Source organism: Lentinula edodes (assembly GCF_021015755.1).
Source record: "Lentinula edodes strain Le(Bin) 0899 ss11 chromosome Unknown C8R40scaffold_12, whole genome shotgun sequence".
Lineage (NCBI taxonomy): Eukaryota > Fungi > Basidiomycota > Agaricomycetes > Agaricales > Omphalotaceae > Lentinula > Lentinula edodes.
In genome coordinates, this window is record NW_025764318.1 from 651,175 (window position 1) to 665,365 (window position 14,191).

At 46.0% G+C, this 14,191-nt stretch overlaps 5 protein-coding genes across 5 annotated transcripts; 4 read left to right on the top strand and 1 right to left on the bottom strand.

Moving 5' to 3' along the window:
* Window positions 1-54: 54 nt before the first annotated feature.
* On the top strand, window positions 55-4,049 carry C8R40DRAFT_1236404 (uncharacterized protein; the record flags this gene model as incomplete). Its single annotated transcript, XM_046233410.1, has 4 exons — window positions 55-1,003; window positions 1,060-2,731; window positions 2,790-3,060; window positions 3,118-4,049. The coding sequence occupies 4 exons, from the start codon at window positions 55-57 to the stop codon at window positions 3,604-3,606; spliced, it is 3,381 nt and encodes a 1,126-aa protein (XP_046087866.1). The 3' UTR covers window positions 3,607-4,049.
* A 148-nt stretch (window positions 4,050-4,197) lies between these two features.
* Window positions 4,198-6,354, top strand: C8R40DRAFT_1068536 (uncharacterized protein; the record flags this gene model as incomplete). The annotated part of the gene is made up of 5 exons (XM_046226022.1): window positions 4,198-4,615; window positions 4,703-5,186; window positions 5,250-5,697; window positions 5,755-5,914; window positions 5,981-6,354. 5 exons carry the CDS (start codon window positions 4,198-4,200, stop codon window positions 6,352-6,354), a joined length of 1,884 nt encoding a protein of 627 aa, XP_046087867.1.
* Window positions 6,355-6,731: 377 nt separating this feature from the next.
* C8R40DRAFT_1169289 (uncharacterized protein) lies at window positions 6,732-8,225 on the bottom strand (the record flags this gene model as incomplete). Its single annotated transcript, XM_046231349.1, has 3 exons — window positions 6,732-7,494; window positions 7,549-8,092; window positions 8,156-8,225. The coding sequence occupies 3 exons, from the start codon at window positions 8,223-8,225 to the stop codon at window positions 6,732-6,734; spliced, it is 1,377 nt and encodes a 458-aa protein (XP_046087868.1).
* A 1,114-nt stretch (window positions 8,226-9,339) lies between these two features.
* On the top strand, window positions 9,340-11,565 carry C8R40DRAFT_1169290 (glucoamylase; the record flags this gene model as incomplete). The annotated part of the gene is made up of 10 exons (XM_046231350.1): window positions 9,340-9,593; window positions 9,653-9,768; window positions 9,826-9,878; window positions 9,928-9,952; window positions 9,981-10,134; window positions 10,189-10,621; window positions 10,679-10,917; window positions 10,971-11,209; window positions 11,272-11,367; window positions 11,420-11,565. 10 exons carry the CDS (start codon window positions 9,340-9,342, stop codon window positions 11,563-11,565), a joined length of 1,755 nt encoding a protein of 584 aa, XP_046087869.1.
* A 245-nt stretch (window positions 11,566-11,810) lies between these two features.
* On the top strand, window positions 11,811-13,324 carry C8R40DRAFT_1098622 (DUF2407 ubiquitin-like domain-containing protein). The gene is made up of 6 exons (XM_046227820.1): window positions 11,811-12,021; window positions 12,076-12,122; window positions 12,174-12,339; window positions 12,389-12,536; window positions 12,587-12,812; window positions 12,862-13,324. The coding sequence occupies exons 1-6, from the start codon at window positions 11,833-11,835 to the stop codon at window positions 12,944-12,946; spliced, it is 861 nt and encodes a 286-aa protein (XP_046087870.1). The 5' UTR covers window positions 11,811-11,832; the 3' UTR covers window positions 12,947-13,324.
* Window positions 13,325-14,191: the final 867 nt, after the last annotated feature.

Here is a 14,191-nt window from a genome sequence, read left to right on the forward strand (position 1 = left end):
CATTGACATTGAAGCAAAAAAATATTTTTTCAACCAAACCTGTTCTAAAAATCAATGGACAATTGGAATAGCCCAGTTATAGATCTTGACGAGAGTAAATTTCGACCTGCAGATTGGCTCAATTGTGGCAAGAAATGGCCTATGACTCCTCCCCCAAGTCTCGTTCTTGCTCGAGCAGAGCTTCTTGTCATTCCACCAGACGTGTTTTCCCCACTCTTTCCCATCAGTCCTGCAATCTCAGCCTATCATTTCGCAAACTCATCTCTCCCACCGCGGTCATCCGATATCATTACTGGAAGCGTTGATTTCTGGTTCAGTCGTGAGCCTCCAGCTACTGAGGTACAGCGGCTATTGACGCGTTCTGCACCTCCGAAGAGCCTGGTAAATCAGATGAAGGCTGAGCTTGGATCTTATTGGCTTTCAGGATACCAGTCTATCACAGACCCACGGAATGGGGCGACTGAACAATTTCCATTTTATGTTCTCGAATTTTGGACTCAGGTTGAAGAAACTACCAAAATGCAGGAAAGTTGGGGTAAAGCTATCCAATACGTTGAACGACAAAAGGAGAAGGTGTCTGATACTGGCCCAAAAGCAGTTCTTGCTAAGGCATGGGAGATGCTGCATGCTATCGGTTGGAATGAGTGTTTGCCTCATTATAACATGTATACGACAGCTTTGATTGGTTTTCTTGGATCTGGTTGGCTTTCAGGAGACCAGATAGACTTGATGGTGGGGCATATGAGCATGCGTCTTGAGGCCCAAGGCTCAAAGTCTCGCCGACGTGTCGTGATAGCGCCTCTTGCATTTGCGAACAAGATACAGAACCCATTCATTCAAAATTCTCTTCGGAAAGTTGGAGAGGTTCAAGATACTGTACTGAAACACTTTGAGACAGTGATCGTAGAGGATAGGATTGAGGTCCTGTATGCCCCAGTTCATGTCAACGGAAATCATTGGATTGCTGTAGCAGTGGACTTCGGGCGGGGTGAGGTGTATTATGGTGAGTTTGACACTTATTCATATATTTCAGTTGTATAATCGAATTCACTTATCCAGGTGATTCTCTTTCCCAAATGTCCCCACCCCGCGTCTTCCTTCAGAGGTTAGATTTGTGGCTTCGTAAACGTTTCAACCGACGTTTGGTTGATAAAGGATTCAGACTCGAGTGCGGAGTGCAGCGTGATACCTTTAACTGTGGAATCTGTGTTGCAAATGCCATCTCCCATGCAGTTTTTGGTGATCCTCTATGGACTTCGGATCTTGCCCTGTCTCAGCGAATGCAGTGGTTTATCGATTTGTCATTTGACTCTCCATGTCCTATTTCAGACACTACCGCCACTGAATGTACTGAACGTGAACCATTTCCCGAGCTTGACCTAGCAAAGCCCAGTCGACGTTTATGTCTTGTAGACCTTTTAAATCCAATTGCATCAATTCCTTCCAATATCGGCTCTACTGCAGAACTTTCAGGCTCGAGCGAATCGGATGATGACTCAGAATCTGACAACGACTGTTATCCTGTAACCACTATACACACATCACCGAAATCATTAACTGGTCCAACGACGTCCCTTCTGAAGAGTTTCTTTGGCTCAAAACGCAGTCAAAGTTGCAGTCCTGAGCCAACAGACTCGGAGACTGAGACTGAGACTGAACATCAGAAAGGAGAGAGTCGTTCTGCTGTTCATTCTATGAAAATTCGTCAGTCACAAAGGGATGGTACCTTTGTTGTGACCAATGCACGGCTTGCTAGTTGGAAAAACGGACTGCAAGAGATGGATTCGGGCGTTGAGTGTAGAGACAATGGCATTGATTTCTGCCATTCTAAGTGCAGAAAATGGTACAAGGCAAAGCAGGCTTATGATCTTACCCGTGCCCGCGCTCACATGAAGACATGTTCTTTATCTTCGACCAAGTCAAAAACCACACAGGCCATCCTCTCCAGTCACAAAATCACCGCTTTCTTCCAAAAGTCTTCCGCACCTCTTCCCAGCATGAAGACATCAAAACCCAACCTACTTCCCAAAATGGTCGCATGTTGTGGCCTCACAGCAAGTTACGATCCACGCATTGAGACATATCTGAGCCGTACTGGCTACTCTGGTAGTGGTGGGACAAACGTTGCAGAGATCGCAAAAACTTTGTTCAATATGACATTCAGTACCTTGGACGAAGAGCAGCGCCAGAAGGTGATAACTACCCAGGAGTTATCCCAAACTTGGGAAAACAAACACCATCTTGTCCCACCTGCAGTCTATTCCCGGAGATGTACCAAAGAAACTCTTGACCTTTCGCCTCATCTTCCTCTCCCTTGCAATGAATGTTTGACTGTCTACAAATCGCGTGCCTTCAAGAATGCTATTCGTCGACAGAAGCCATCTGCCAAGAATTATATTCATACCAACCACAGATTTCGGCCTAAAGTACTGGGTGAAATTTACGCTCTTAGTGTTGGGACAAAGGAGCTCATAGAAGAGCAGTCCAAAAAGTCACCATTTGTCCGCTATGCGCTCGGTGTACTCCAAGGGAAATATGATGATAAAGTCTTTGAAGGCTTGACGAAGGCCATGCTCATTCGGAACGAAAAGGAAGAGAATGGTATTGGATTGCAAAACTTCAAATATTCACCTGCCTATGACGAGTTTACGAACATTATGAGAATCACCAGTCCTTCCGCATTCCGGGTCCTACGTGAGTGGTTTCCTGCTAGAACTAGCGAGAGCTTTCGGTGAGCCATTAATGTTATCCAAGGTGTGTTAATTCTAAACATACACCCGCCCCCCTAGACAGAAAGAATCACGGAAGCCTCGCTTTCCCATGGAAATCTGCGACCACACGTTTGAAATGGCAGTAGCGCATCTTCAAAGCTTAGGCTATAAGGGGCCCGTAGGTCTCTGTTGCGATGATGCAAAGCTATTCGCAAGTCTTCGTCTCTACTGGGATTCTGGCAAGAAGAAGCATTTTCTCATCGGGGGAAGTGATGGTGCAGTGGAAGTTAGCGATCCCGACTCCGTTGAACAGGTTATAAGAGATGCAAAGATCCAGAAGGCTACAAAGGTGTGTTGACAGAGTTCATAACATTCTGTTCTCTCCTGATTAGTTTCAATATTTCAGATTCGTATTTGGTGCTTAATGCTCCAGGCTCCGAAGTCAGGACCGATTGTGCTTTATGCAATGCCTCTTGGTACTAGTCTTACTGCAGAAAAGCTGGAGCCTTACTCTCAACGCCTTATTCGCGGGCTTATCAATTCCAAGATACAGGTCGTCTCCTATGCATGTGATGGCACCGAAATCGAGCGCAAAATTCAAGCATTACTTGTGACGAATGGCGATAGCAGAATTGAATATGCCATTGCCCCGCCTAAAAGCTCTGGTGATGTGCTCAAATGTGTCGTGCCCATTTTCGACAGTCAACCTGTTGCTATGATTCAAGACTCCAAACATGCTCTCAAAACCTTCCGGAATAATCTCTACTCAGGCGCACGCCTCCTTGTCCTAGGAAATCACAGTCTTTTCTATGCTCAGATTCATAAACTTGCTCATGATCCAGGTGTGAGGCCTGGCACAAAAGGCCTGCTCTCGTCCTATCTGGACTGGGCCTAAGCAAGCAGGACAGCTGCCTAGGCCGTACAAGGGGAGGTGGGATAAGTGCCGCTACTGGTGTAGGGAGCCTGACCAGTGGTGGTTGCGGAGCTTGGGTGGACCTAGCCAAAGGTCCTGGAGTGGGGGAAGGAGGTGTAGTTGGTGAGGATGGAGGTGGTTGGGGGTGTGGAGCCTCGACGTAGACTGTAAGTCGTAGGAGAGGCTCAGGAAGTTGAGAGAGGTGTTCAGAGAGGTGAGACAGAGAAGAGAAACAGAGTTGAGTGAAACAGAGGTGAAGGAAACAGAGTTGAGGGAAACAGATAAAGAGGAAATGTATGACAGGTGAGACGTGTCAGGCCCTGTTAGCAAGTACAAGTAGACTGTACTAACAGGGACCAAGCCAGGTTGGAAGAGTTTCCAGATAAGATTTGACAATAACACGCTGGGGAGCTCCGAGGGGAGTCCCCAGCCTAAATACTATACATGTGACAGCCATGTGGCATATTACATAATGGTAAAAGCGGACAAGGGGAGCTCTGGGTATACAGTGGGGAGATATAGGGAGGTAGTAAGGAGGAATATGATAGGTAAGGAAGCAAAATCAGGCAAGGCATGACACCAGGTACCCCTCTTTATCGCCGGGATGTTGAAAAACTTGACCGTCAGGATGATAATGCCGCGATGCGTTTATTCTCCGCTGACACTCTACAGTTTCTGGGTAACCAGAATCCTGAATGGGTGGGGCTCGCTGTGTATTTGTTCATCTTTGGTGAATTGGTGGATGCATACCAGAGCCGTCGAATCAACCATGCTGAGCGCCTTGCTATGGTTCTTCGCGCTTGGTACTTCTTGAAATTGTGGGACACCTTCTTGGACACTGCCGGTTACAAGAAGGAATATCTTCTTTCTCGTGAATGCTTAGATATTACAAGGATTCTTATTGAGGGATATGTTTCACTACTGGTTATCTACCGTGATCATATGTCGGAACAAGTTCCTCTCATTCCTCATCTCCATTCCAGTGAAACTTGTGAGCACTGCATTGGAGAATCTCGGAAAATTGTGAAAGATTTCTGCTATGCCGATTTTCTTTACATGATTCCGAAACTTCATGTAGCCGTGCGACAAGCAAATCTGCGTGCACGGGCAGCAAATGGAAAAGCACGAGCTAGTGGCTACTGTCACACGTACTTTGATAACTCTGGCCTGGACCCACTTCTCCTCGCAGTTTTTCCTGATGACGATCAAATACACACCCGGATAGTTCCCATTGCTTTTGACGAGGCTGACCAACTCTTTGTAGCATTGGGCATCCAGCCCAGTCGGCTTCGAAGTCTTCATTCCCTAAGGCAACGGGGAACAGTACAGCTTCCTACCATTTCCTTTTGGTATAAAGAGAGACAGCTAGACGAGGAAATGGAATTCGATGAGGATGACAGCTCGATCTTTGATCCTTTGAGTGAGGCTGATGAGCTTCAACAGTTACTTCAACGCAGCGAATCCGATGAAGTACAATCAGCAGGGACACAAAAACAGCTGGAAATTATCCAGAGTCTGAATTACGCCGCAGCTGCTCTCCATGTCGATGAACATATGAAAGTGTGAGGAGTCTCCTGGATTTATGCCCGTTTTGATTATCTGATTTCTCCCATTCAAATTTGAAGGCAAGCCTTTGCAGATCAAGTTGAAGATGATGATGAAGTGGACGAAGAATGCCTCGAACTTCATCACTACTGGACGGCAAATGTTACAGCCCCACCTCTCCATCCAGTTGTCACCATGCCGAGCATTTTTGGTCAACAAGGGATTCCTGTCACTGCGTCGTCTTTTGATTATTCCATCCTTGTTGATCTGCGTCGTGCGCATCAGACATACCAGGCAGAACATGGAGTGCGCACGACCCAATCAGTACAAGTACCAAATAAGGATTCTGCTCACATGAAGATCATCAAGGCAATGCGGGACATCTTGAAGGAAACCCAGGAGCGCGGATTAACGACAGGTCTTGGCCGTTCATTCAGAACCAAGGCTTTGGGCTCGAAGGCAGATGTCCCAATTCAAATGGGGAATTCTGCAAATGCAGCAGCGGTTGCGTCTTCCGATGCAAATGCGGTTCGGAGTTTTCATCTCTATCTTGAACAAAACAACTAATTTGAATACTTCGAATAGATAGCACGAAAGCGCCGTGAAACTTTTACAAAAGCCAAACTCAACCGACTGAACGAAATAGTCAATGCCCGAGTGAATGCTTTAGCTCCATTAAAAGCTGGAGACTACGTTCTGGTAGCAGCTAGTCCCGCCGGAAATAATGACATCTACCTTGGCAAAGGTATGTGGTTCTTATTCTTCTCTTCCTACCTCGGTCCTCCTCAGCCCTCATACCACCTCCCAATAGTCTTGACTTCTTATGCAAAGGGTGGTGGCAAGTATGGAAAACACGATGCTGTTATTGACAGCAAGTCAAACATTTCGGCGTTTTCTAACATTGCAGTTCAATTATTTGAGCGGTCTTGTGACGGAGCCTTCAAGTCCATCACCGAGGCAGCAGCCCTTCTTGAATCGGTGTCGTATGCTCTTCTCCCATCAATCCAAGTGCTTTCGCGTGTTCAGCAGCCAACCATCACTGGTAGTGATACTAACCTTCAAGCCCGACTTTGTGCAGAAGATGATGAAATCTTCATTGATATACAAAGGGACAAGACTAATGTTTTTCAAGCAATTGCATTGTTCAAAAAGCGGTCCAAGAAGGATGCAACCGAGGATTTATAGATTTTGAGTAGATAGTTCGTTCCCAAATACACCTCTAGCGCTACACAGAGAAGTTTTTTTTCGAAAATACCAACCTTGATACCTTGTCCGGACAAAACGCCCAAATTTCTGACTGACCTGAGGGAAAATCCGGACAAATTTTCTACTGCTGTCCGGACAAATTTCGCGAAATTTCAAAAAATTTGGTACCCAGGTTCTTATAGTACTTTGGGGGGTCCTGTTGAAGCTCAAAAATCAAAAAAATTTGTCCGGATCGGTACCCAGGATCTTATAGTACTTTGGGGGGTCCTGAGAAAGGCCATACACAGCCACCTGGTAATCAGTCATTTGTCGATCAGGACTTGACGAATTGATGGAATTGGTTACATAGTACTATTCTAAATCGTCTCCGCAAGTTCACCTTTGTGTCTCTGCTTCTTCTCCTTCTTCTCCGCCTTTTCCCGTCTTCGTTCATCCTTGGCTATCTTTCTTGCTTTATCTTCAACATCTACAGCTCCTGGCTCGCCAACTACTTCTGCTACACCATTACTGCTTTCCTTCTCTTTCTTCTGAGCTTCTTTCCGCCTTCTCTTGCGATCTTCTCGCGTGTTAGTGTCTCTGCTAATGTTATCCACGCTTTTGACATCAACTTGTACTATGGTCTCTTCTTTGGCAATGACAGAGGCCGAAGTAAACATCGATGCGAATTTAGACATCCCTGATTGGAAAGTGGATGCAGCAGAAGTAAATGTCCGAGTAGATCCAAGGCCTCCACGGGGTGTATCATCGAGATCACCATTATCCCCGGTCAAGTTACGGTAAGAACCTAGGCCGGCTCGTGGCGCATCTTCGCTTTCGCTCTCATCTGCTGCGCGTGCATTTGTCTCGGGCGTGACTGTTGAGGACAAAGGTGAAGAATTTCCGGAGGTCTTCACCAGTAATCTCTCTTTGAAGTATTCGGAGACACTTTTCGTTGACGTCGTGAGTTTCACCAGGCCCAAGACGTCTTGATCTAAAGGTGTCAACGTGCCAGAGGGCGTGGCAGCAGTCATTGGTGTCGCAAATGAGGATGAGGACGAGGATGCGATGCCTAGAATTTCGGATATGTGCACCGCTGATTTTGATGAAATGTTTTTGGCTGCGATGGCTCGTGCACGATGTCTGTATTATGAAATTAGAACAGTCAGGGTATTATTCTCGAAGAAAAGGACTGACGCTCGGTGACGGGGTATAATCCGTTTTGGTTCTTCGGCCTTCTCTACTTTGGGAGGTTCCTCTTTCACTTTTGTATCTGACTTTGCTTTCTTCTTCGGCTTCGGCTGTTCTACCTCTTCACCAACGCTTTCAGCTCGTTTTCTTTTCTTCTGTTCTTTTCTTTCTTTTTTCGCCTCCTTCTCCTCCTTCTTGCGCTTCTTCCTATCCTCCCTATTCTCCTTCTTCCCATCTTTTTCGAGATCGTCGTCTCCATTAATTCCCTCTTCCTCTCGGATATTCTCTGTATTTCCATCGATTACTTGAGCCCCAGAATCAGAGGAAGCTGCATTACTTTCGTTCAACCGTCTGAGCAAACTCTCGAAGTCTTTACTCTGCTTCCACGCAATCCCATTAGGATCTTTAGACTGGGCCGCGCCAATACCTAGCATATCCAGTTTTTGGGAGACCTTGATATGCGACGTACGGCCTTGACCCTCGACGCCCAGGCCTTTGGAAGAGTCCCATCCGAATTTAGCAAGGTAATTGGCACCGAATTTTGACGCATCTGAAGTGAAAAGCGAACGCTCTTATTGATTTTGAATTCATTTGAGAGCCACAATGTACTGACCATCAGCCCAGGTGAGGTTTCTAGGGTCTGGACCGATGCGTTGTTTGATTTTACGACCTGAGAGACCCATTGACTCGTATCAGAAGCACGCGAAGAGGGAGGGAGGAAAGGTGATCACATCGTGGGAATGAATAATTTAGCTTACAATCTACTCAACCAAGTCACGTCCGCCGACTTGCTTGCAAGTTGTCATCATTTGTTATCCTCAACACGCCTCATACGTCTGCAAGATATCGCCCTTCTATCTGGAAACAACCTCGTGTGGAAGCCCATAAAATGTCAATCTTGTATCATGATCACCTTCAGAGGATTTATTTAACTCGGGGCACCTCCCATTGCACATTGTCATGATAGTACAGGATCGTACTCATCGGTCAGTGCTTGGACTAACTCTGACTAACTCTACCCTCTGAATTTCTATTTGTATAGCTTATCTTCATCGAGTAGATACACATAATCTCGGTATCTCTATTCGAATTGATCGTCATATTCCCTCATATTCCGAGTCAAGTCAAGAAGTTGCAAGAAGCAGGTGCTTCAGGACCACGAGTCTTCAAATATCGAATTCAGGCCACTCGACACGTCGATATTCCTTGGCTTCACAGTCATCATATTTTTTTTCTCTCTTGCATTCAAGTTCGAAAGTTTCGGAGTTTAACTTTCAAGGTCCCGTCTTTCTCTCACTGTGTGTCTCTGTTTGAAGGGAGAATCATATGGTGAGTAAACCGTCCCTCTTCGGAAACGACCGAACAAAGATACTGATTTAGACGAACTAGTCAATTTTCGACAGCTCAATGACCTTCTTGTCCTGGGTAAAATCCTCAACACCACGTTACAATATCCCGAGATCACCGAACAAGATACTGCGCCTTGGCTTTGCGCGAAAATTCGTGTACATATTTTTTGGCGTTTTGCAGCGAAAATATCATAGTCAGCACATGTGGTCTGTTGTAAATTTCAGGCTGCTGACCAAAAGCCAAGGGTTGACTCCTTGTCTTTGCTGTTAAATCCGTGTAAGCTCAGTTTATTTCGCCTGAATGGGCACTTCCATTCAAGAAATCGATGGTCGCCAACATAGCTCTTATATTCTATTTTGAGCCAATGCATCTTTGTGGCCTATATCAGACCGTATAATCTTTGCCTTCAAGGGCAGCGATTTTTCGTTCTCCATCGTTGGTTTCACCATGTTATTCTCTACCTTGTGTGGATTTCTTGTCGTTGGAAAGACCTTGGCTCAGTCCAACACAGTGGACGCGTATGTTGCCTCTCAATCACCGTTAGCCAAAGCTGGACTACTCGCCAACATTGGTCCTTCAGGATCTAAATCAATGGGCGCGAAATCAGGGATTGTGGTCGCTTCGCCCTCTAATGTGAACCCTGACTACTTGTATACCTGGACTCGCGACTCCGCACTAGTATTTCAAACCATCATCGACCAGTAAGGATTTGTCGTTTGGAAACTTGAATGTCCGTGCTAAAAATCTGACTGTCTGTCAGGTTTTCTCTGAGCATAGACACTAACACAAGAGGGGAAATTGACAATTATGTTGCTGCGCAAGCTATCATCCAACAAGTTTCCAACCCCTCTGGCACTATTACTACCGGAGGTCTTGGTAAGTGCATATATTCGTCAGAAACCACGCCGAAAGCCGACGTATGCATGGACTCAGGGGAACCAAAATTCAACATTGACGAGACTGCCTTCACGGGTGCTTGGGGGCAAGTATAATTGCTAGTCCTTACTAACACTGTGGCTGACAAATTTACTCTAGTCGCCCTCAACGAGGTGCGCTCTCCGTAATGAAAATGTAGTCACTCATTTCAGGTGTTTCAGATGGACCTGCCCTTCGATCCATTGCTTTGATCACCTGGGCGAACTTTTTGTTGACAGAAGGCAACACATCATATGTCACGAATACGCTATGGCCTCTGATACAAAACGACTTGAACTACGTAGCACAAAACTGGAATCAAAGCACGTAAGTATTTCGAAACAAAGTGAACTCCGAATGTTGTTCATGATTTCACGCTAGGTTCGATCTGTGGGAAGAAGTCGATTCGTCGTCCTTTTTCACGACAGCCATCCAACATCGCAGTCTTCGTCAAGGTGTTCAACTTGCAAATACCATAGGGCAGACCTCCGTTGTATCCAGCTGGACTGCACAAGCAGGAAATCTGCTTTGTTTCCTTCAGTCCTACTGGAACACTGCCGGTTATATCACAGCAAATACCGGAGGCGGCCGCTCGGGCAAAGACGCGAACACGGTTCTCGCGAGCATCCATACCTTCGACGCTGCTGCTGGTTGTGATGCTCTCACGTTCCAACCTTGCTCAGACGTTGCTCTCTCGAATTTGTTGACATATGTTAACGCATTCAGAAGCGTTTATTCTATTAACTCCGGTCTTGCTAATAACGCCGCTGCGGCCACCGGTAGATATCCAGAGGACAGCTACATGGGTGGAAACGTAGGTTATCGAATTTGCTTCGTGGTTAAAGATCTGTCGTTGAAGAATCTTGTATAGCCGTGGTACCTTACAACGCTTGCAGTGTCGGAGCAGCTCTATGATTCTCTCATCGTATGGAATCAACAGAAATCCCTCAATGTCACCAGTCTTTCTCTTCCCTTCTTCCAGCTCTTCGATGCCAGCGTCACGGTGGGAACATATACATCCACTTCCTCTACTTTTACCACTCTTACGACTGGTGTCAAAACGTTTGCTGATGGATTTGTCGCCACAGTGGCGAAATACACACCATCTAGGTAAGGGTCTAGTTCTCATTTAGCAACTGGGAAATCTTATGTTATCCACACAGTGGCTCTCTTTCCGAACAATACTCGAAATCTGACGGTTCACCTTTGAGTGCCACCGATCTAACGTGGAGCTATGCCGCTACCCTCACTTCCTTCGACGCGCGCGCCGGCCTTGTTCCTACAAGTTGGGGAGCGAAGGGCTTGACCAGTTCATGTGGTATTTCTACTGGAGGCGGGGGCGGAAGTAGCTCTGGTACTGTTTCTGTTACGTTCAACGTCGACGCTACGACAGTATTTGGGGGTATGGGTAGCCAAGAATGTCCATACAAAATATTCACTAATACTGTTGCCTTTCACTCGCAGAAAATATATACATCTGCGGCTCCGTGGACGCACTTCAAAATTGGGATCCTGATACTGCCCTTATCCTGAGTGCTGCGACTTATCCTATTTGGAGCAGTAAGTACCATTCCCTGACGTCCTTCATGCGTCGTTCTGACTTGGCTTTCAGTAACCGTTAATCTACCCGCCAGCACTCAAGTCCAATACAAGTACATTCGTAAATTTGGCTCCAGTTTGACCTGGGAGTCTGACCCCAATGATGTGATCAACACTCCTTCCGGTGGTTCCTTCATTGAGAATGATACCTGGCGATAGCGATTACTACCAACGAGAAATTTTGGTTTTAGTGTGCTTTTTGTATTTATATACACGCTATGCACGTCTTCAATCAACTCTGCGTCAGGGGCCGACGACTGCTGAGTATGTTCTGGTAAGGGAGGTCGGGTCCTACGACTGGGTCCTGATGCTGGCAGGACGAGGTAGAATCAAAGGGCTTTGATACGTGAGAATATTCGGTAAGGTACGCAAAGTCAGGTCACCGGTCAGTACTCAGTGTTGGAAACACCCTTGTAGCACATACCCATGATGCTCAGTGAAAAGGCGAAAGGCAAACAGAAAGCCGCTGACCCTCCTACAGGAGTAGCCTCGACCTCAAACATTGCTACATCTCCAAAAGACATAAGAAGATTCATCGTCCGCTTCACAGAGGATGCACCTGATTTGGAATTAGCTGTTACTGAACAGGACACTATTCGAGATGTCAAGAGATATGTGAGGAGCATCGACCTTGGAATATCTACTAATCTAATTAGTCAAGGTCCAAAGATTCGGGATCAAAGACCAGAATTCAAAGACCGAAGATTGCGGCTCATGTGCGACCTAGCGACGACTCGAGTTGTGACTTGACTTAAATTTTGCCTCAGATACTCAGGAAGACTGCTAACCGATGGCACGTTGGTTTTCTCATGGCTCAAGCCTCCGGACGAGCGTCAAGTGGGAGTGGATAGTCCACATGTCGCATGGCTGCATTGTTCGGTGGGGCAAGAACTAGAGCCGAATGAATTAGAGAACGACGAGAGTAAAGAACAAGTATGATATTTCCTCTTCCTACTGGCAACAACTCTTACGCTGTCGCCAGATCTCTCAAATCCAGCCTGCGAGGGGATTCGATAGGCTTGCCTCCTTGGGCTTCTCGGAAGAAGATATTGCGGGAATTCGACGTCAGTTTCACAGTCAATCGACTTCCAACTTTCTAGACGACCGAGACTTCGACTTGGATGAAGACTGTGATGAAATTTGCTTTACATATCGACCTCAAGCTAAATCATGCCTTTAGATGACGAGCATGCTCGTGCGCTCGAAGAGCAGTGGATAGACAACTTGGACAATAACGATGTTTCCTTATCTAATTCCTCCAATTCCAACTCTCCAGCAATGATTGGCATCATTATTGGCTTTTTCTTCCCATTCATACCTGCATTCATCAATGGCAATAAACCTGCGCAACCAATATTTTGGGAAGATGGGATCGAGCACCGACCCACTGAAAGTATGGTGTTTCCGTATGTGTTACTTTTCCTTTCCTGTCTTTACGTTCTTAAACAGTTCTAGGCGGACGATACAGTTTGGGCTGGTAGCAGGTTTTTTGGCCAATGTGCTGTTCGGAATGTGGCGCTTTTTACTGGACACTTCCTGATATGAACCAATTGGTGGTATAGGATAGTGCAATTATACCGGCTACATGGGTCTGATTCTAGACCCGAACCAGTAGCTTCGGTGTCGACACTTTGAAGACCGAGTAGTGACTGGTTCGAGTCTAAGTTTATCCCTGAACAATTGCTGAACTATGTACATACACTGCCCACATCCTCTACTTAGATCACAGTAATGGAAAACACATTTCTATTGTGGGGGTTGACTCCTAATATCACTCTTGATGGGAAAAACCTTGTGAAAAGTGCATGGTCAGGTCCTCCTTGTAATGCATACAGTCACCCAGTATTCATCTCAGATGGAACGAATATTTCAACCTCATATGCCAAGACATCGAGTACCTAGCAGTTGTCGAAGATGTTGTGGTTATTTACATAAACCATCAGCATCGATTACAATATGTAGTATATTAGCACTACTGGTCAGCGGTCAATCCGCCTTTACAAAAACTAAGTGAACAGCAAACGGTCTTTCCTTGAATAATAATGAAACGTTGTACAATGTGTGTATGCAAAGGGACTGAAAGCGAGCAAGATAACAGAAAGAATTCGAAGAGCGATGATTTCATCATAAGATTACAGAACGCAATGTTGGAGTAAGCGCAAATTGCGGGAATTAGAGCACACAACCACTCAAGAGGTTCTTGATTGGATCAGATCCCTCGATAACGGTATCGGTATTAGGGATTTGGTCGAGCAGAGGTCCTACTGCACTCCAAAATCCGGGATTGTCGAGAGTGATATCAGAAGGGAATCCTAAGAGGCTATCTCTATGTGCAGTATCAACGTGTTGACTCTGTCCCGTTTCGTCGACGACGGCTCCCAAGTCTTTGAATATGTCGTCAGAATTATCTGCGATAAAAGGTGAACCTGAGTTGACGTTATTGGAGTTAGTTAACATTTCCAGTATGGCAGCAAGTGCGGTATCATCAAAATGGTTTACTTCATGGTCCACATCAGAGAACGTGTTCTCTACATTTTCCGAGTCAATTATCTGCTCAGTTTTGGGCGGAAAGTCTTCAATGTCAAAGTCCGAAGAAACGGTAGGCAACTCGAAATCGTCTTCCAGGTCATCAGTTGGTTGAAGCATAGGACTACTCTGAGGCGGTGGAGACGACGGAGGAAGCCCTGGCCAGAATGGTTTGTCAGACCCTTCCTCATCTTCCTCATCTTCGTCCTGAATATGAGCATCGACATCATCACGAGAATCTGTCATCTCTTTGTCGGAT